This window comes from Botryllus schlosseri, chromosome 13 (assembly GCF_051294905.1).
Source record: "Botryllus schlosseri isolate E-star chromosome 13, Bs_hap1, whole genome shotgun sequence".
Taxonomy (NCBI): domain Eukaryota; kingdom Metazoa; phylum Chordata; class Ascidiacea; order Stolidobranchia; family Styelidae; genus Botryllus; species Botryllus schlosseri.
In genome coordinates, this window is record NC_137248.1 from 7,296,916 (window position 1) to 7,317,600 (window position 20,685).

At 40.9% G+C, this 20,685-nt stretch overlaps 2 protein-coding genes across 6 annotated transcripts in view; one reads left to right on the plus strand and one right to left on the minus strand.

Moving 5' to 3' along the window:
* The first annotated feature begins 1,079 nt into the window (after nt 1–1,079).
* On the plus strand, nt 1,080–17,050 carry LOC145454294 (enolase 4-like). 2 transcript variants are annotated; one of them, XM_080332288.1, is made up of 12 exons: nt 1,081–1,360; nt 1,626–1,754; nt 1,908–1,977; nt 2,448–2,568; nt 3,581–3,755; nt 3,815–3,983; nt 4,045–4,166; nt 4,602–4,766; nt 4,967–5,136; nt 11,852–12,071; nt 16,666–16,781; nt 16,848–17,050. In XM_080332288.1, the coding sequence occupies exons 1-12, from the start codon at nt 1,202–1,204 to the stop codon at nt 16,966–16,968; spliced, it is 1,737 nt and encodes a 578-aa protein (XP_080188414.1). In that variant the 5' UTR covers nt 1,081–1,201; the 3' UTR covers nt 16,969–17,050. The 2 variants fall into 2 exon arrangements, with proteins under 2 accessions (XP_080188413.1, XP_080188414.1); XM_080332287.1 differs by having other exon boundaries at nt 1,080–1,360; nt 16,666–17,050.
* Nucleotides 17,051–17,763: 713 nt separating this feature from the next.
* LOC145454295 (calsenilin-like) overlaps nt 17,764–20,685 on the minus strand; it is a 50,849-nt gene continuing 47,927 nt past the window's right edge. For all 4 annotated transcript variants that reach the window (XM_080332290.1, XM_080332289.1, XM_080332292.1 and 1 more), the window contains exon 7: nt 17,764–18,101. In XM_080332290.1, the coding sequence (XP_080188416.1) occupies nt 18,036–18,101 (66 nt within the window). In that variant the 3' untranslated portion in view covers nt 17,764–18,035. The remainder of the gene's footprint in view (nt 18,102–20,685) is intronic.

The following is a 20,685-nucleotide window of genomic DNA, read 5'->3' on the forward strand; positions in this document are numbered from 1 at the left end:
ATAGTCGAGGTCAATGCATCTGTGGATGCAATCGCATAGGAATGATGGCGCCTCCCGACAGAAATCTACGATGTGTGAAACAGATGACTTCGCCCGCGGTGAGAAGTAGGAGCAGGCTTTCCTTAATAGCACTTACATGTTTTCGCTTCTAGTGACATGTCACTCCTAGTTGACGAAGAGTAAATAGCATAAATCAAGTATGTTCGTCGGTAATTCACATGTATTTTTATAGATTCAATAACATCACACGCCCGATCATAAGTTCAAGATGTCGCGACGACTTGGAGTAATCTTTGAAATCAGACACCCGTCTGGGCCAAGGGATGTAAATAACGGGCATGTGCATCGTGCATTCACAGCACACTGAATAGAAATAAATAAGGTAAAAACAACAGTATGATGATGCATGTGTTTATATAGTAGGGTTACCCATACGTCCTCTTTTAAAAGGATTTGTCCTGTTTTTTTTTTAATGTCCTCGGAGGACGCCCGAATGGTGTCGATAGGCGAGCGAGGTTCATACGTCAGATCAAGGTCTGGTAATCTTGAGGGCTGACTATACAGACTGAGACAGTTTTTATTGAGTAAAAATTACATTCAAAAATAAAATACGGGTTGCAGCGATACGATCCTGAGGGATCATCCAGTCAGCTGCATCGATGGAGTACAAAAGCGTCTTTCAACACGAGTCTCGCGTCAAGAATAAATTAATAACAGCTCGAACAGTGGTAAGTTGGAACGACAACAGAGCAACAGGCAACAATAATAAAGAAGTAACGATAGAATTAAATGCAATCAAAACAAAAGCTAAATAGAAAATGAATAAATGCAAACGACGAAGATCAAATCATTAATAAAACTGAACTGACGGTCACAATCGATAGTCCCGATAGTAGTCTATAGTCTTTATTGTCAGATCAAATCCTCAATTTCTCGTTTCCTGAATTAATCAAAGATCGCAATGTTGTTTATATAGCCCAGTGATTATTTATATAGCTCAGTGGTTGTGATATTTCAATCTGTTTCAATCGCTAGATGACGCTACCGTAAAAATATTCGTCGCTATGGCAACGGCGGCCATGCCTTAGAGCACAACAGCATTTCTCGCTGGCTATTTAGAGTGCCGCTGACGGATACCGAGAAACCACAGTGTTTTATAGTTGGACTATAGATCATTTTGACTGGATGATACTGAAACAAAATGCCTAGCGCATCAGGTGAAGAGGTATCGGATCGGAAATTGTATGATCTCAAAGAGGAAGCCGCGAAATTCTTTCATAATAACAGAGTTCCTGAGAGATTGGAAGAAGTTTTGAACTCATTGTTTTATGAGAAACCGAATGATGTTTACGGCAGACTAGTAAGCAAAGATATTCTTTTTAAATGTTTTAATGAATTATATAATGATCCCAAGATTCTTTTCTTGATGTTCCTTCATCTTGGGGGACCATTGCGGCCGAAAATCAACATTATAATATAATAGAAGTTGGTACTGTGAATGTGATCAACCTTTCATCCAATCCCAGATTGAGGAAATGCACCGTTTTCGGCACGCTTTTGCAACGCTGTTTGGGCTACTTTTTGTATCAGCTCAGAATACTTCGAACTGTCTTATATCATTGCAGTCTCGTCATTTTGAATCGATGGCACTCGCTGCCACTATATCAAGCGTTCAAGCTTATTCTGTGATGGACAGCACCGGGAGTCCTGCCATACAATGCAAAATAAATGGCAGCATCCGAAATGAAACCAAGGTGAATTATAACTATAGATATGTATCTTTCAACTTTCCTAAAATGTGATTTGTATTAGAATGTCGCTTCTTTGATAGTCTACGGTCAAATACCACTACCTCTCTGTCACTGTTGCAATATATCCTTCCAGTTGTAATGTATTGCATTTTGTAGGTGCTATCCGTTTCAAAACTATCTGTAGAACCAGAAATTTCACTTCTACCTTTGCCTGCTACGGATTCAGGTAATTTTGTATTTAGATGTTGCCTATCTCGTATAATGAATATTTAAATATTTATTTGTATCTTGTGTGCAATTACTTGTATTGAAACTGCCATAGACAGCCGGTAACGGTGTCATAAGAGTTTGGTCAGCAAAATTAAACTACATTCCTTGTCCTTCAACACTGTCAATGAAGTAGGCCTAGATATTATAAGCTATATGTATATTATAAGTCGTAAGTCTTTTGTAATATAAATAAATTGGTATATTGCACAGCGACATTGCGCTGAAATTGCCTACATTGTGGACATTGCGCCGACATTCACAAAGTAGAAATACTACTAGAAATACTTCAATATTAATAAATGGCAATTTATAGCAATGTTTCACTAACCTAATTAATTCGCTCCATCTTCTTATCAATTCACCATAATAATGCATGATTGTTGTCTTCTCTCAACACATCTGTCATATTGTAATTCTGATATTCAGATGATAAACCAAGTAAAGAAAATGTGGTACCAAGATGTCGACAGCTCATCGTCGATATGCTTACTGAGAAGTTGAAGAATACTTGTCCCCTTCATCAGAGCGAAGTAGATTCGATATTAAGGTAATGAGGATTGATTGGATATGCTGTACAAAAGTTTAATTTGCACCCATTTCTGAATCATTATGATTAACCGTTGAAGATTCCATTTGCTGGATTGTGGCTGTACTACAGTTATGGGAAGAGATGAGCAAAATCATCCCGCCAAAATGCTTTTGTATTTTGATTAAACCTAGAAATATTTATTTTCTGGCTCTCCTAGTTTTAGTATTGGATTCAATTTATGCCTGGAAAAGTTATTATAATATGAATGAAAGAAACATTTTGAAAGTATATGATGGTCTTTTTCATTTTACTTTTTTACGTATAAGGGTTGCCACAGCGAATCCCTGAACCGCATTTTTAATTTAGCGGAAGTTTTTATGCCAGACACCGTTTCTGCCACTATGGCACCTATTTGTCCGGGCCAGGAGTGGATTTTCTGGCCAGTGGTTAGGCATTAGTCAAGCCGTAAGCCATTGGTATGTGATGGTAGCCTATATAAGCATATTTTAATTCGATAACTTTTACCTCACTCTCATGTCTCATGTTTATTAGCAATTTTTATCAGTTCAATACACCACAAAAATTGTGATACAATGAAAATATACGAAGGTTTCGAAACGACTTGGAGTAGTCTTTGGAATCAGACACCCACCTTGGCCTAGGTGAAGTAAGGAAGAGGCATGCACACTGAAAGAAAAGTAAATGAAGATAGTATAGAAAAAGCAAGCAACACAAAATGGGGTGGCATGTCACGGAAGGCGAGATCGATAGGTCAGGTCGTGGTCCGGTGGTCCATTTGAATTCATTTCTTTCTGCTGTGCAGACGAAAAGTTTTCGGTTTTTGTAAATAAAACTACGATGCGCTGTGACTGCAATTTTGACAGTCCTCCGATAATCTGCCATATTTTATATATCATTCAACATTGCTGAAATGTAGGATTGTTAACTTTTTATGTTGCTATTGCAATTCATAAAGCCTACTATACTGCCTGTGAATGTAATTTCAATATTCCGATCTTTTCTACATCAGGAAATGTATTGACGACGCGGAAGCCAAATGCTTCTCTCCTCAAATGCCAGACGATACCGAAAGAACACCTACACCATCGAGTGGAACCAAAAAGAAAAGTGCCTCTGCGAAAAAGAAGTCCAAGCCAACCGACAAACCCATACCTCCCTTCGAACCATTAGAGTTTCGCCTACAAGTATACAATTCTCAAATGTTTGACACTGGCCGGAGGGATTCGATATGTTCACTTTCCAGGGCTGCACTGCGATTCCGTGTACTTCAATCGCCGTGTTGAAAGCCGGCGCTACTTTTCTTCAAAAATCAGTCGCCGAACATCTTCATAATATTAGAAGCAAAGACGCCGCGACCGTTTCCTTTCCTGTGCCTGGCATGACCGTGATTAGCGGCGGAAAATTTGCACCAGGTCTCGAACGTTGGATCGTTGATCGAAAAGTTCTTCGGCCATAACATTTTGTTGCGTTCAGGAAAGCTGCAGGTTGCCAAGAATGTTTTCGCGATTGCAAAGCCGGGACTCAAAATGAGTGAGAGCGTGCAAAACTTGACCAGTCTCTTTCATCAAGTGCAGAAGACACTGGACAGTAAAACTGTGAGATGATCATTGTATACGGTGGTAGGCTGCATCAAAATCTCGAGATTTTAAGCAACAGGCTGTTGTGATATAATAATGAAGATAAGATAGGAAGGGTTTGAAACAATCTAGAATGGTTTCAAATCAAAAACACACTTTCGCCTACAGATAGTAAATGAATAACACACTGCAGATGCATAACAAAAGAAAGCATAATAACTTAATATGCAGTGAAAATGAAGTGACATGGATCGTTACACAAAATCAATATGTCGAAATCACTACTCGTACTCAAATACATAATGCATAGATGTGGAATGTTAGGCTATTAACTGAGTCTGCCCTACATCCGATTACACTAAAGAAGTTAATTTTATTACAATGTCCCGTACAACTGCTCAAACGCAATTTGCGTGGTGGGGGTTACAAAGCGTTACCGGTTATATTTTCCAGCCTACTGCAACGTCCGTTAGCACGTCCGGAGGCTTGATGCCGAATTACGAGAAATTGGAACAACCGATCGATTTAATACAAGACGCTGCCATTTCTGTCGGGCTCGCTCCGGGACAGGACATTTTCATTGGAATCGAATGCTCGGCTCATGAAATTTTTGATCTGGTTAGTATAATTTTGGATGTGACGAATTGTTGGACTCCCTTCCAACTGGAAGCTTTAACGTAGACGGGGTGATAATTTGGAAACGAAGTGAGAGGAGAATACAATAACCAGCAACAATGTGACGTCGCATTACCCAAACTACAAACATTGTTTCATTGTTACTTGTCCTCAAAGCAGGTGTGATTTCCCTTTCATTTTAGGGTAAAGGCAAATACGAAATATCCACCGGTGTTTTGAAGTCCGCCGATGAAATTGTAGACTACTACCGGGATATTGTCGCAAAGTATCCGTCCGTTATTGCACTTGTCGACCCTCTCCGAAAGGAAGACAGAGAGCAGTGGCCGAAATTATGTGAAATTCTTTCCGAAAAGTAAGTATACGGTTTTCCTTGGACTGAGTCGATGTAGAAATCATTGATATCGTTCATGTAATTAGGCGATAAGTATTTTCAAGAGGTCACTACACAGTACACACCAGGGTTGTAACGACTCGAGTCAATCTGGGTATTGACTCGACTTGGGCTTGATTCATTGCGAATGACTCGAACCAAGTCATATGTCTCGAGACTTAGACGACCCAGACCGACATTTCATTCAATTTCGAAGAATGGTAAAGTAACCACACTTTTGGGATTTTGTCTCTTGATACTGATACTTAAAAATGCGACCAGAATTAGTATATTTTAAATGCGAACCATTCGATATCACGAAACAGAGTTCTAAAAAGTGGGTTTAACAACACGTTTCCTAGAAGCTGAGCAGACAACACAATGACTTGGACTTGGACTCGAGTCATAATACCATGACTCGGACTTGACTCGGTGGTGAAATGAAAATGACTCGACTTGACTCGAGTCAAAACCATAAAAGTCAGATTGACTTGTGACTCGGAGCCTTGTGACTTGGGGTACAACCCTGTTACACACCTTCAGATGTACAAAAGCGGTTCTACAAATTGGTCTGTAAACGTATGTGCATACGACACAATAGCATGCGATACTGGAGCATGTGGGTTGAAATTAGGATTAAGGTTGTGGTAAGGGTTACTTTTTGGCTTATAAAGTCACATGCTCAAGTATCGCATGCTCAACTGTCGACTTTGATTGCGTCACATGCTCAAATGTCTGACAACCTAACAAATCAGGAGCTGAATTAGAAAAACGCCAGAATGCTCATCTTTTTTTGCCATTGTTTACCCACATACCAAATTATCAACAAAATAGAAATGAATTGAGATATGGATGGAAGTAAGATCTTCGTTAAAATTATTGGTTAACCATAATTATCCATAAACAGAATCTGGAAATTCCTATCTCGTGTATATTTTTGATGTTGCAATTCATCAAAGGAGGTTAGCAGTGTTGGGATCAAGTCACTACCTTCGAGTCACGAGTCATTTCGAGTCATTGCACATTTTGACTCGAGTCAAGTCAAGTCAATCGATTTTCGAAGGTGACTCGAGTCAAGTCAAGTCAGTTGATTTTTGGAGGTGAATCGAGTCAAGTCGAGTCAAGTCAAGTCAAGTCACGAGTCTGGTCACAATTCAAGTCAAATTGCCATTTTGAGGTATGAGGCGTGATTACGTCATTGTATTTTGCTAGCTGTCTGAAATACAGAGTGAGTGGTCATTGATTTTGAACCGATGAACGAATATAGAGTTAAATATACACGCAAGTAAGGCGCTGTATCGCTCACATATAAGTAGAACTAATAAACTACGTGGTAAGTAATTGCACAGCCTCAGTTTATAGTTACCAGCAAAAATAGAGATAAGATGCAATACATTACCCTTTTGCAAATTGATATGATACAATTCGAGCCTGCGTCAATGGTTAAGGACTATACAAACTATTTTCGAATTCAATTTCAATAAAACAAGAGGTTTGGTTAGGTTAAGAACACAGAACATAAACAGACATTTTGCTATTAGATTACTTTACTATACTGTAATTTACGACAACGTAGGTTGTAAGCTTCGATCACTTCGTTTGCGATCAATATATTTGTGAGAGAACAATGGAGGCTCAGTAAAACGCACGATCATTGAATGATTGGTCGCTCTCACTGGTTACACCAGCCTTGCGCGAACAATCCGAGCATATGCAAGATACAGTGATTTTTATCGACACCGATTACTTTATGACTTGAAATTGACTCGTGAATTTTGCTCCGAGTCACGAGTCAAACCACATTTCTGATACGCCGAGTCAAGTCAAGTCAAGTCATTTTAGCAAAGTGACTCGAGTCAAGTCAAGTCATACGAAAAAGTGACTCGAGTCTGACTCGAGTCAAGTCATGACTCGAGTCATCCCAACACTGGAGGTTAGTAACAAAGTATCGTAATTTTCCATGTATAATGCGCAAAATTTTCACGATTTTTTGCCCTAAAATCGGGGGGTGCGTATTATACATGGGAACAACACGCTTGAAAAAAATCTCCCTCGATAAAAAACTTGAAATCGCACCTATCTTCATTCTTCATGTTAGTTTCCAATCGCGCATCACTTTCAGCCATCGCGCGTAGTAATTAGTGGGAAGCGTGTATCCAATTAACGAGAGTCGTGTGCAAAAGCACGCGATCTCCTGCTGAGTTGGTTTGCCGTTTGTACGCGAGCGAAATTAGGTCACTAATAGACACTCGCGCGTGGCAATTCTCGCCAATTCGTCGCGTCAACGACAGGCCCGAACAATCGCATACGCAATTTATACATACACAAGAGGCCATGTGCGCAAGATATAATCGCTTGCGTAATCAGTCGCATCTCCAACAGACCTGTTGCGCATGACATAACCGTTAGCCTAGGCGCAATCGCATTTATAATAGGCATCGTGCGCAACATGTCGGTTCGTTGGCCTAAACTAACTCGCCGCCGGCCTCGCAGGCTTTGGCTGCTATCTACTATCGTTTAGAGCAGAGGTCTCAAACTCAAATGTGCTCGCGGGCCAGTTTTCCCGTTTTGACGACGCCGCGGGCCGCAGCACTTATAGGGGTGTTCTAAGTCTTTCCAAGTAGGCCTTATTTGGCGGGATTGAATTGTCCTAATGAAAGTGAGACGATCCAGCAGACTGTCAGTAAACAAACATCGTCAAAATGTGATTTACTCTCGTATCAATTTAGGCCTGGCACGAAAAGAATCATCACATTTATAACTATTTGAATAGAATTGTTGTTGCACTTGATATATATTAATTATAAGATATAGACACCATATGGGCGGACAAATGTATGATGCCATCATAAAAGCTATCGGGTTATAATTTTGCAGCTACTATGAATATTTTGAATCAGATTGATAATAGAGACTGATCCGATATCAAAACATTTTTAGGTTGAGCATTGTAATTCCAAGCCAGGATTCGGGTGTACGTCTGATATGTAGGCTATTAATCTCATGGCCAAATATCTTCAAATACAGGAGCAGAAAAAATATAAATATGATATAAATGTATTAATGAATTTGTCTTAGTGATTGAATTATCGGAACGCCGAACGGCCCATCGTTGTTACGTCGTTGGAGCATACCACTACGGTATACTCGGTACCTTGAAGTGGCCTTAATAACATGGATTAGCGACCAAAGATGTAACGAGCAGATTGCCCATGGTTGCCATAACTACTTGCTTAGTTAGCGAAATACCAAGCTGCGACCTTCTGATCTATTGCTATTCCCCTGATACGCGATTAGTTTGTTGCGTCCATGGTTCTAACAAATTCACGGCATTCCGAGTCACCCCGAGTCAGCTCGGGTCATTTTCATTTTGCCATCGACTTAGTCCGAGTCTGAGTAATTCTGCGAAAGGTCGCGTCCAATTCCAACTCACAAATTTCAGTCACGAATCGTCTAAGGGTCGGGTTTTGTCATCATGAATTGGAAATGTGGCGAAATAGTGAATCTTTCCCTGTAGGGTAGCGTTTGCTATAGATGTGATGATGAAGTTTGATTTATAGTTTCAGGCTTTCGGAGCAATTTAAGAGGGAATTTTAACTTTATAACCTGAAAAGATATATGTGACACGTATATATTGTCAAATTATTAAAAATCTTAAAATGTCGTCGCGGGCCGCACAAAATGCTCTGAAGGGCCGCATGCGGCCCGCGGGCTGCGTGTTTGAGACCTCTGGTTTAGAGACAATACCGTTAATTGTATAATGATTAGCAATCGCATCTGTAAAAGGTCTCCTCGTGCTTAAAATGTCGTGTCGCTAGCCTGAACCATCGCGCCGCCCGCCTCGCAGGCTTTGGCTGCTATCTACCATCGTTTAAAGCAGGGGTCACCAACACGCGGCCCGCGAGGTCATATTTTGCGGCCCGCAACTTGATTTGGAGAAATTTCGGAAGAACGCTCCGTAAACCATTTCAAAATGCCGAAATTGATTTCAGTTTAAACATATATTGTTGTTGTTGTTCGAAGTAAGCCATTCTACTGTGTCCAATATCACTATACCTTCGGTTCGGCATGGTAATATCATTCTATGGAGGAATAATTTGCTGATATGAATGAGCATATTGCTTTAGCGTGCAATGGCCCACCACTGCCAAGACCGGGCGGCTTGATAAACGACTTCGGGCTCACCAAGAGACCATGCTTTACGAGGCGATAGTTTTCCAGCAAATAGGCTACCGTGTCTATAACTAACCCCAATATCGATTCTTTAATCCTGGGACGGCAAATCTGCGGCAGTAGAAGAAAAATTATGCGGCCGTCGACACTCAATTCAATCAGGATGTGTTGGCGGCTGTCAATATTACGCAAATTGAATTTACGAATTGACTCCCTAATTAATGAAATGTTTGAATTATTCTTGAAATTTTCTTCGCGCTATGCGCGTTTAAATACGAGTTGATTTTGGATTTTATTACAGCAGTCTCCTTTGTAATCTGAGTCCAACAGTACAGATGCGAACAGCAGAGAAAAATGATGCGCCCCATAAAGAAATACCAATTTTTAATCGTGTTGTCCTCATCCCGAATTAATTTTCTTTTATAGTTGGCCTGCGTTTGGGTGAATCCAATATATTTCCACTATAACGACAATTCTTATGGGATTTCAAGAAATAACTGCATGCAACATAGGGTACTAATGGGAATTGGTCCTCCCAAAGATGCACCACATCATTAACTTCTCAAAGTTTTTGAAGTCACCCCTTGCATAAACTCTACCGGTGAATCTGATCATGGGCCGAGAAAGGATGAATATTTGATAGTAATATGTGAAACCATACTAATATTTAATGACGAAATTAATTCCCTTATGAAGATGAAAAAATTTTCGCGCTTCGCGCGACTACAGTGCGGATCCCTTTAGCTTTTCACAACATGACTATATTCACGATCTCGGTGCCCATAGTAAGCCGTTATTAGTAAATAGATTTGTCCGGAGTGTACCAGCAATGGACATGGTGAGTTTAACGTGGATATTTGGCCCCAGTTTGTTCATTACCACTATGCACCGGAATGCGACCGCGGGCTACAGGATTAATCAAAATGCGGCCGTTAATAGCAGAAAGGTTGGCCACTCGTGTTTTAGCTGCTACAGAGTATTGTCAGGTATCGTGCACAGCTCATAGTAGAAAATATAATGACATTGATGAGCATGATATTTTTTGTTGTATTTGTGTTTGTTCAATAAAATATTATTCATTTTGTGGTGGTTATGCCCATCGCCCATGTAAGAGAGCACAGCATTGTACTTACGTAGAGTTATCATACGTGGTTGGTAAGCTGCGTTGGCTACGTTAATCTCGATATTGAAGTCATGCGGCCCACGGCCTCTAGGAATTTGGAAAAGTGGCCCGCGACCCATTTTGAGTTGGCGACCCCTGGTTTAAAGACAATCCCGCTAATTGTATAATGATTAGCGATCGTTGTGTAATGATTGTTCAAGAGTGACATCGCAAAACAGAATGACATCGTATACATGGGTACAGGCTTTTTCCCAGAATTTACATGCTATTTTAGGGGTGCGTATTATACTTGGAAAATTACGGTACTTTAACTTTATTGGAGTACACAAAGAGGATTTGTCTACTTGCATTACTTACTGAATCGGTTACGTCACGATTTTGCCGTGAGTTTTCATCCCTGCTGCGAGTGAAATCGTCTTAATGTGCGTATGAAATGTCCACTGTATCACGGAAACTGAGGGTTGTTACCAAGTCACAAGGTTCGGAGTCCTAAGTCAATCTCACTTTTATCGTTTTGACTCGAGTCAAGTCGGTGATTTTCAATTCACCACCGAGTCAAGTCCAAGTTCACCGTTCTGTTTTCAGTTCAATCCGGTTCAACCCACTTTTTCAACTCTGCTCGAGTGATATAGAATGGCTCACAATCATAATATCGTGATTTTTAACAGTTTCTGGCCCTATTTTCCAAGTATCAGGTCTGATTGACGAAATACCAATAAAACTTTACTATTATTCAAAGTTGCAAGGAAATATCTGTCTTCGCCGTCCTAGTCTCGAGTCATATGACTTGGTTCGAGTCATGCACAGTGACTCGGGTACGAGTCAAGTCAATAGAAAAATTGACTTGAGTCGAGTCATTTTTGGCCTTTGAAAAAATAACTTGAGTCAAGTCGAGTCACCAAAAAATCGCGACTCGAGTCACGAGTATGCAACCCCTCGATCGAATTCACTATTTGAAACTACTTATTTGAGGACTTTTGAGAACATTTATTTTCTGCTTTTACTGGAAGTACTTTTAACAGGTCTTGGAAACTACCATTTCTACTCGCAATTGAGTAGAAATTTGAGGCGTTACTTCCACAGTTGAACAACTTTTTCCAAATTTGATTTGAATTATTGAATTCGCAGAAACTTGGAAATTGAATTAAATTCGGATTCAAGTTAGTTCATTCACAGTGTGACAATAGCAAATGTCTGCATATCAAGTTCGGCCCGTTTCGTACAAAACAGCTCTGTAGCGTTTTGAGGAGAACAGGAAATTAGATTAGAATTAGAGCATAGAAAACTAGAATTATCCAATTTTACAAGTCTGGTTACTTCTTCTTATACTTGAATAGCAACACTGACTACTTTCATGTCTACAATCATTCACCTGTGCAACACCCGAACCACTGTTTACAGATGTTTTATTGTGGGGAGCGATGCCTTATACGGTTCCATGCACGACTTCACTTCGTCGTCACTGGAGGTACGGCCCTCCAGCGGAATTACGGTGTGTCCGGGAGGAAGGATGACGGTGACTGATATCATCCAAGCGTGTGATGCTGCTCAAAACTCTGGCGCGGCCGCCATTTTAACGTCGCCCGGCGGTGATGTTTGCGACACGACATACACGGACTTGGTAAGGGGCTGCATCATTGTCGTTTGGAGTGTAATTGTGATATATGATTTCGAGTGTTCGCAGTACTGTGCAATTTGGCACTACCCTGTTACAAATTCAGGGAGGGGGCGTGAGTCATTGTCGGGCAAGTTTTTGTTGCAGTCAAATCCGTGGAAAGTTGCATTTATTTTTCATAAAAGTTGCAGTAAAAAGTTGCATTTATTTTTCACAAAAGTTGCACTAAAAAGTTGCATTTATGGACAAGTTCCTTGAAATTATTTGGGTATAAGATACTAGAATTGATCCGTATCCAAGGCACTGTAGCAAAACTCAGTGTTGGCGACTTCAATAAAATCAATATCCTGAAAAAATTGACCCAGTAAAAATATAATTTTCGGATGTCTAGCCTGAATGTACGTCATATCAGAAAGGACCTCAAATTTAGACGACAGTGAAATAATCAAGCGATCTTTTTACATATAGTGCCAAATATTTCTGGTAAAAAGTTAGTGGCATGAAGAATCGAAAAAAGTCGCATGAAAAATCAGAAAATTTTGCAAAAAGTTTCATGAGAAATCGAAAAAGTTACAAAAAGTTGCACGAAAAAAATGAAGAAAAGTTTCAAAATAAGATTCCTCCTAACAGCTCAAAACACCATACTGCGTAACTTCTGAGTTTTTTGGGAGCTGCTGGAAGCTGTAAAAAAAGTTGCAAAAACTTGCCCCAGACTCATTAGTCTATGCTGAGGTGGTCAGTAACGATTTGGTAATACGATTGTTGACGTACAATGTTTCATCTATAATTCTCTGCCAGTTGCTGACAATTATCCCTGACACGTGTCAGCTGAAAATGTTTGGGTCTATTTCAATATGAATGTACTATACAATACTATGTTGAAGTTTTGTATCGCCATGATTGTGTTCTATTTTTTCGGAGGTGTAGGCCTACATCTTCGGAGTAGTCAAGTAGGTGTGGCTTACAAGCATTATTTACTCAAGCGGTTATGCTTTAGACCAGTGGTTCTCAACCGCCGGTCCGCGATGACTATTCTGCCGGTCGGCCAGATATTTTGTAATTTTATCCTTCAATTGCAAAATACAATAAGTTCAAGGCTTCTTAATAAGAGAAGCAACACATCACACTTAAAACTGAATAAAAACATCCCCATTGTATTCGTACTTTGCATTTCGTAGTACGTTTGGTGGTAGTGGGAAATGAGCAAAGGTGTTTGTCCCGAATCCGAAACGCTTCTTCTCGCGATAATATCGAATAGAAGAAGAATATTCAAGTTGGTGTATTCCAGGGGTTCCCAACCTGGGGGTCGCGACCCCAACGGGTCCATTTGCCTATTCTACGGAGTCACGGGGACAGAAATTAAATACCAATGACCATTACAAGAATGCCACTGAACCGGGTGCTATCGGCAGTTCATTTCTGAATATTTTAGTTCATTTTGCAAAATAGAAGAAAACTACCTCGGAAAAATGCGAACTCGGCAAACAAGGTATCAGATCAGTCCAGCCGAAGCGTCGTGTTAAAGCGCCACCCACCATAACGCAAAGTTGGTGTCTGGTCACCTCTATTAAAATTAAATTGTCGTGAGCCTAGAAATCAATGGGATGGTAATTTTCCTCGCAGGAAAACTACAAGTGACCGATAGCGCTATGTGCTAACAAAGTGGTTCTCAAACTGGGGTCCGAGGTTCGTTTGAGCTCCGCAAGACAATTTTTAGGACCACGAAGCACGTTCCGAAAAATTCAAACCATCCAGCAAAAACTAATTTTTGGAATATAAAAAAATTCAGGCAAGTTATTGTTCAATCAAACTCGATGGCGGCCGACTTAATATCGTTAATCAACATAAAGTAGAATATTCTGTTACTAAATTATTCAATTTTAAATTTTAGTGTCACAATGCATTTCTCGATTTTATTTTACGTACATACCCACCCTGGAACGAAATACGCATAAATTACAGAATTGAAATCTAAAGAATCTTCCTGCATTTGCAATTATCAGAACCTCGCTTAAAGCCGTTGAAATACTTTAATCTAGGGGCGCGTCAAGAGCGGTTGCATTATCGGCATTTCAGCGCTGACCGTTTCCGCGCCAGGACACCCCAAGATATAGAGCGGTTTGGCCAACACGCGACTTCACGAGAAGTGCGCTGGCAAAGAGATCACTGGCGGCATGTTGGCCGGATCTTTCGATATTGATATGATCAGGCACCGAAATAGTCGTCACTGAATAGTCCTAATCTAAGCCGCGCGCGGTACTAACGCGACCCGCGGAGGAAAATAATTCTCCCAGTGTTAAAATGCGAATTGAAAAATGACTTTTCCTTTATTTTAGTCTGTTACGTGTGAGCGACTCCTATATTATTCGAGTAGCCACAATCATTACCTGGGTTCACGAAATAGCAACATGCTTCAACAAATTAATTACCATAATATTGACAAAAATTTACTCCCTAAAAAACTTCGCGAGTCACGCGACAAGAAAATATCTGTACACTGATTTTTATACCACTGGTTGGTGCTTACTAAGCCGAAAGGAACAAATTAATAAGTCTCGCGTATGCCGTTAGCAAAGTCGGCTCCTTCGTGAATCGCGAATACCGTTTGTGAATCGGACGTATGAAGGGTAGTGTTGAAATTACCGGAAGCGGTAAGAGGGGTCTGAAGGATTCCTTCCCCAGAAATTAAGTTGATCGCCCTATGACGACCAAGGCCACCGTTTTTGGGCGTTTTGTGTTAATTTGATAAGGGACCGTGAGTCCTACAAAAGATTTCCAAGGGACCATTTCGTGAAGTTTCGGAGTTAACAAAACAAACAAACACGCTGAGCGCAGCCGAGCACTTATAGATTGTTGTCTGCATTTCGCGCGACGCAGAATTTCAGAACTCGACTACTACGATTCGATATAGATAGAAATCGTTCCAAAACAACGTTATATTGGTATAGTCTTGGGCGGAGAAGGAGATTGACACGTCCATAATTGCATAATTGCAATTTCTGCGCACATGGTCGTCAGCTTTCCATATAGGCCAGGAGTAGGTTTGGGCGGGGTTCTCACCATTTTTTTTGTAGTCAGCACGCCAAATTGAGAGGTAGGGTGGCTGAACATTTTCAAATCGGAATTAGGTGTCAAGAGGTCGCGACCATAAAAAGGTTGGGGACCCCTGGTGTAGTCGGTTAATCCACGGCCTTCAGCTTTCGACACACTACCACAGAATTTCATGAATGCCGTCATGAACACAAATAAAACTCTCAAAATGTCACTCTCTAGTAGCATTCTTGCAAAACATGGTTGCGTGCTTTTATCGTAATTGCATTTCGGGTTATATTCAATTTTTGAAGGTCCACCGGTCCGCCGACTATTATTTGAAATTTTACCGGTCCGCGAGCTCAAAAAGGTTGAGAACCACTGCTTTAGACTACATTTTTAGGCGAAATTACTTTGTGCACAATGTTCCCTCTAAGCTGCGCACGTGCGCAAATGCGCAGTGCTGACACGGTCTCTGCGCACAGAAAATCCAAGTTGCGCACAAAAAGTCCGAAGTGATGACCTTTTTTTAGTAGTTACGCACTGTTTTCCAGGTGTCTGCGCAGTGAGTTGGGGAGTGTGCGCAAACTCGTCAAAAATTAGAGGGGACATTGTTTGTGCACATTGGATTTTGTAAAGTAGAAAGTCGTTTTGGGATAGGTTCGCATCTCTTTCGCGAGTGAAATTGCCATGCAAGTGGACGGAAAAGCCCCCGTATCACGGTATCTGAATATTTGTTCGACAATCGCGCCTATTTGTAGTGCCACCATTCATATTTAGTAGTGTCCTCATCATCGATTATGTTTACCGATTTATTCGAGTCTTCCAAGTGCGTTTAGCACATACATGCGTATATAGAAGTACTTTTTATAGCAACAGGGGGTCGCGATCGTGTGTTCTGTGACATGGTACAGTAGTCCCTGGTTGCTCGCAGTCGCTTTGAATCACGAAGAACTTATATATCCAAGGTTGCAGGTGACCATTAAAACGAAAAGGGCTGCACAACGTGTAAATCATATTTATCAATTGTTTATCCAAGAAACCAAATTAGCCAATCGTGTATTGGCGCTAACTTCTTTGGTGTCATGTAAATGCTAAAGAAATGGACAACACCGCGTTTTCCTGAGTATGGCGTCATAGCGGTCGTCATGGAGTAGGCTACTCGACAGACGACACCCTAGCCGGTGCACCCAGCGATTCGCGCTTTAAATGCAAACGTCTTTTCTAAAAATGTATACCTTTTCTGCAATATATTGTCCTTTGTTAAGCTAGCAAGATGCTCCGGCGAACGTAAGGTGTCAAGTTATAAAGCCCGTTGATTGAAAAAGAACGGTGTACCTTGAGAGTTTCCACTACCATCATCACACACCATGTAGCCAATGCATGTTTGTTTTGTGTCATTACAGTCGCTCAATATATGAAACAGTGTCCTCATAAAACGTTATTATTTTCAGCGCAGCAAGTATTTGAATTGGCCCTGCTCAGCTTGATTAAGTTAGAATTCGTGTAACCAATTCAATATATTTTTGGCCCAACGTCCCGCTTGACACAGTTGGTACTTACGTTTCAGGGCGTCGGCCTGGGCTGTGATATCGTCCGATTCGGGTCGCCGGTCCGCGGAGAAAACGCGGAGCGTTTGAATCGACTGGTCGAGATTGAGGACACGTTGGACGAGAAGCGCATCAGGCACGTATTCTGTCAACAGTTTATTATTGACGCCGTCAAAAGTAACCGAATGACGTCCTTTTACAGTTACCGCGCCAAGTTCGATTTTCCTGCAGTGAAGCCGCCTACTCCGCCGCCTACCGACGAAGTCCCGGCCAGCGCCGTTACGGCGTCGACCACGCCTGAATCGAAAACCAAGAAGAAATGAAGCCGTCTTTCCTAAATACATTTCTATCTGCACTGTATCACTGTCGATGTTCGAATAAATGAATTATGAAAAAAATCAGCAATACGGCCCGCTGTCAGTGTCTCCGATTTTGAAGACTGTCGTTGTTTTGATGCGCGAGTGATTGAATTCTGCCAGGGATACCGACTATTGCCGAATCCAGCAGATATGGATGGAAGATATGAGATTCTATCCTGGCGCGCTCTCCAATGAGTCGAGTCCGTCAACGATGCGACAAGATAGACTTTCATGACTCCACCACGGGACTCGAACCTGGGACCTGTTCCCTTGCTAGCGGCGTATTGCCAAGTACGCTGCAAGCCACCCGCATGCAACGGTTGATGCCTGATCTATATAATTTGTCTCGTTGGTCCGACCAATTCATCTCTCTCTCTGGGTGTTGCCGTCATTCGGAGTTGAAACTACACGCGAGCTGCAGCCGGGTCTGTGGCTTTTCTCCAACCACTGGTTTATATGTACTCTTTTACAGCTGTCTCGAACATCGTATGTGGTCTCTAGTCGGCTTTATGACCTCTACGTTGCTCTTGTTATCGCTCTCTTGTCAGAAATCTGTGTGATGACCAATTGACCACTGAGTGGGTATGTTTTGAAGTCTCTGGTCTCTGATTTGATCTGTAGCCGACTTGCATCGTCCAATTTGATGATGTGCCTTCGACGTATCGCCTTATATGTCAACAATATCACAAACTTATGATAAGAGCACGGATCTGGAAGTCAGCATCCTTAAACATACACTTTGAAAATCCATATCAAATCTGAGATCATATTCGATGTATTCAAAACACGACTCTGAAGACGAGAAGCATAAAATCACAAAATATCACAGGCTAGAACTCTCTCTAATGATAAGAACACGAAACGTAACAGAAGATGACCCCCGGAGCCGCGAGTACATGGTACCGAAAATTGAGTCACAGGGCAGACGAAACCGATATGCCATAGTTAGCGTGAGTGATATATCGGGACGAACACTGACAGGACAGGCAAATTTCCGCGTCGCCTCGCCACACGCGATGAAAATGTCACGCTCAGTGCCCCTGTCTTTGCGTCTCGGTACTTTCGAATATTTTCATTGAAGCCATGATGGATGGATCCTGTAAAGTTACATATAGAAGGTGGCTTCGATATTGTAAAAGACTAAATTTTCTAACTAACTGTGTATTCATTTTATGCGTCATGCGAGTGGTGTAGATTAGTGTAATAATATTGGTGTATTGACGAAGTGCCCCGATAATTTTAGTCGCACTCAAGCGATGGCAACCCTAGTTCCAAGCAAGGGTAGGCCTACCTAGAACTCTAGATATCCCTATTCCACGTTACCAAGAAAACATTGATTTATCATTCATGTGGTCGCAGTAAACATGATACGGTTTACATATGAATTCTAAAAACGAATACGGAATGTAACGACTTCAGATCGAGTCTGTACAGTAAACATCGACATATTTCCAACTGCATCAGTATCGACCAAATTTAAAAATAGTAGAACTTCCAGCTCATGAAATATGCATGAAATAGCACACGTATTGAGATCGCTATACAAAATGACGCGACCCGCGCGTTTGACACATATCCCTCCTTCTGTCTGAAGCCATTTCGGGAAGGTATGTTTTTGCGGAGGTGTGTCATGGTCACGTTTGTTCTTAGAATAGAAACGGGTTTGTATAAGCAATAAATATCCTTTACCGGCAAACTACACGAAGCTATACCTTGAACTGCAAAGTCCGGGCCGTATTACAGAAAAACAACTTCAAAATCTATTATCTAGGCTACTTCGAGTGATTGGACAATGGACATAATCGAAATCAATCCCACAGTGCATTATATGATCATTACGAAGGAGCCTAATGCAACACCTACGGTGAATCGCGCTAAAAGTACATTACTGCACCCGAAGTTTCGAGACATCCGTGCGGATTAATAATTTAATCTCACAAATAGTGTTCCGTTGCCAAATGTATCTTAGTCTTAGCCGCGTATAAAGAAATTGTGGATGACGCCACAATGATTAGAATCAAATAATTCGCGCGCCCACGCCAACCGGTGCATGCAAGGAGTGGCCATTTTTCGGAGTCGGCACCTAAAAACCGGTTTCCACGTCCAATTTAGGTTGGGTTGAACCAGGGTTGTAACCAAGTCACATGCTTCCGAGTCACGAGTCAATCGTACTTTTGTGGTTTTGACTCGAGTCAAGTCGAGTCATTTTCAATTCATCACCGACTCGAGTCCGAGTCCAAGTCACTGTTTAAAGGGTCAAGTCCGAGTCATAGTGTTATGACTCGAGTCCGAGTCCAAGTCACAGTATTGAAGTCATGTTCATCCCATGTTTTCAATCCTGCTTTTGGGTGATATCGAATTCCTTGCTTGCCGAACATGCTTATTTTGTCCCTACCAGAGTCTTGGCACATGTTTATTTAGGTAGATTCCGGACAGTTCCTGGCCTCTTTACCAATGCTACAGTTAGACGAGACAGGCCGCCAATATGATAACTTTACTAATCTTAGAACTTAAAATCAAATATATATCTTATCAGTCTGATACATCACAAATACAAGCATTCAGTTTTTATTACGAGCACATCGACGGCATCTCACAAATAGCTGATTGAGAACCAACGAATTCAAGTCTACATATTATCTGACAGAGAACCTACGAATTCACGTCTACAAATAAGGTGATAGAGAATCAACAGATGCATGTTTATGTAGAGGTATTTTCACCAGGCCAGCATGCTGTAAAAGCGTGCATGCAGCTCTGTGAAGTCACAAAAAAACTGATATACCTTTTGATATTACTAAAGGTTTTCCCGATTGCATGACAGACTACATCGCAGTTACAGCACTGGGGAAATAATTGGGGCTGTTAACAAACATTTTTTCAAATTTTCCGGCTACTTCTTAAAATTGTTAGATTGCCTAAAAAACTCAAATTTGGCTCAATTCCAACCGGTAGAAAGTAATGCTCTGAGAGAAAATTTTGGATTAATTACGAATATAGATTTTCGAATTTTACTGGCTACCTCATGATATTGTTAGATTGTGTCAAAATATGATTCATAGCAAATTTGGCTCAATTCCAATTAGAAGAAGCGAAGTTATTAGAGTAGGATATTTTGGATATGAAAAAATAATCGGCTTACCACTAGTATGTAATTATATTATACGAAAGAATTTCTCACTAAAAATACTCCATTATTTTCAAATCCACAATTTTCTCTTCTCATATCATTCATTCTACTTTTTAAAATTTAACCAGATTCAGTGTTCTTTTAATGCAACATAACAATTTTATCAAGTAGCCATCAAGTAAATTAAAAAAGAAGTTATTTTTGAACAGCCTTATTGTACATGTACAAACATCACACAACATTAGCCATTCATTATTACTCACGTGCACAATGCACAACTGCACACACCTAAAGAAACGTCAATTGGACGGAGGGTGTTGTGTGTTTTCACAGACGGAAGATCAAATCAATGATGAGTTACACTTCAAAAATACCAAAGTGGAAAGGAGATCCGCAGATATATAATTAAAGCGGCATGGCCTTAGAATAAATCCACATCTACTGAATACACTTTCCATTGGTGCACTAGATGCAGGAATTGACAAGCATATTTGAACCTCACTGAAGAGCATTGGATACTCATTCTTTCTAGTCGCCCAAGGATGCAAATG

Bases quoted from the DNA above. Each gene is read 5' to 3' on its own strand.
- LOC145454294 (XM_080332287.1), top strand. From the start codon at position 1,202: ATGCCTAGCGCATCAGGTGAAGAGGTATCGGATCGGAAATTGTATGAT. The intron at 1,361-1,625 runs GTAAGCAAAGAT...ATATCATTGCAG, and splicing joins ATGATGTTTACGGCAGACTA to TCTCGTCATTTTGAATCGAT. The intron at 1,978-2,447 runs GTAATTTTGTAT...TCTGATATTCAG, and splicing joins TTTGCCTGCTACGGATTCAG to ATGATAAACCAAGTAAAGAA.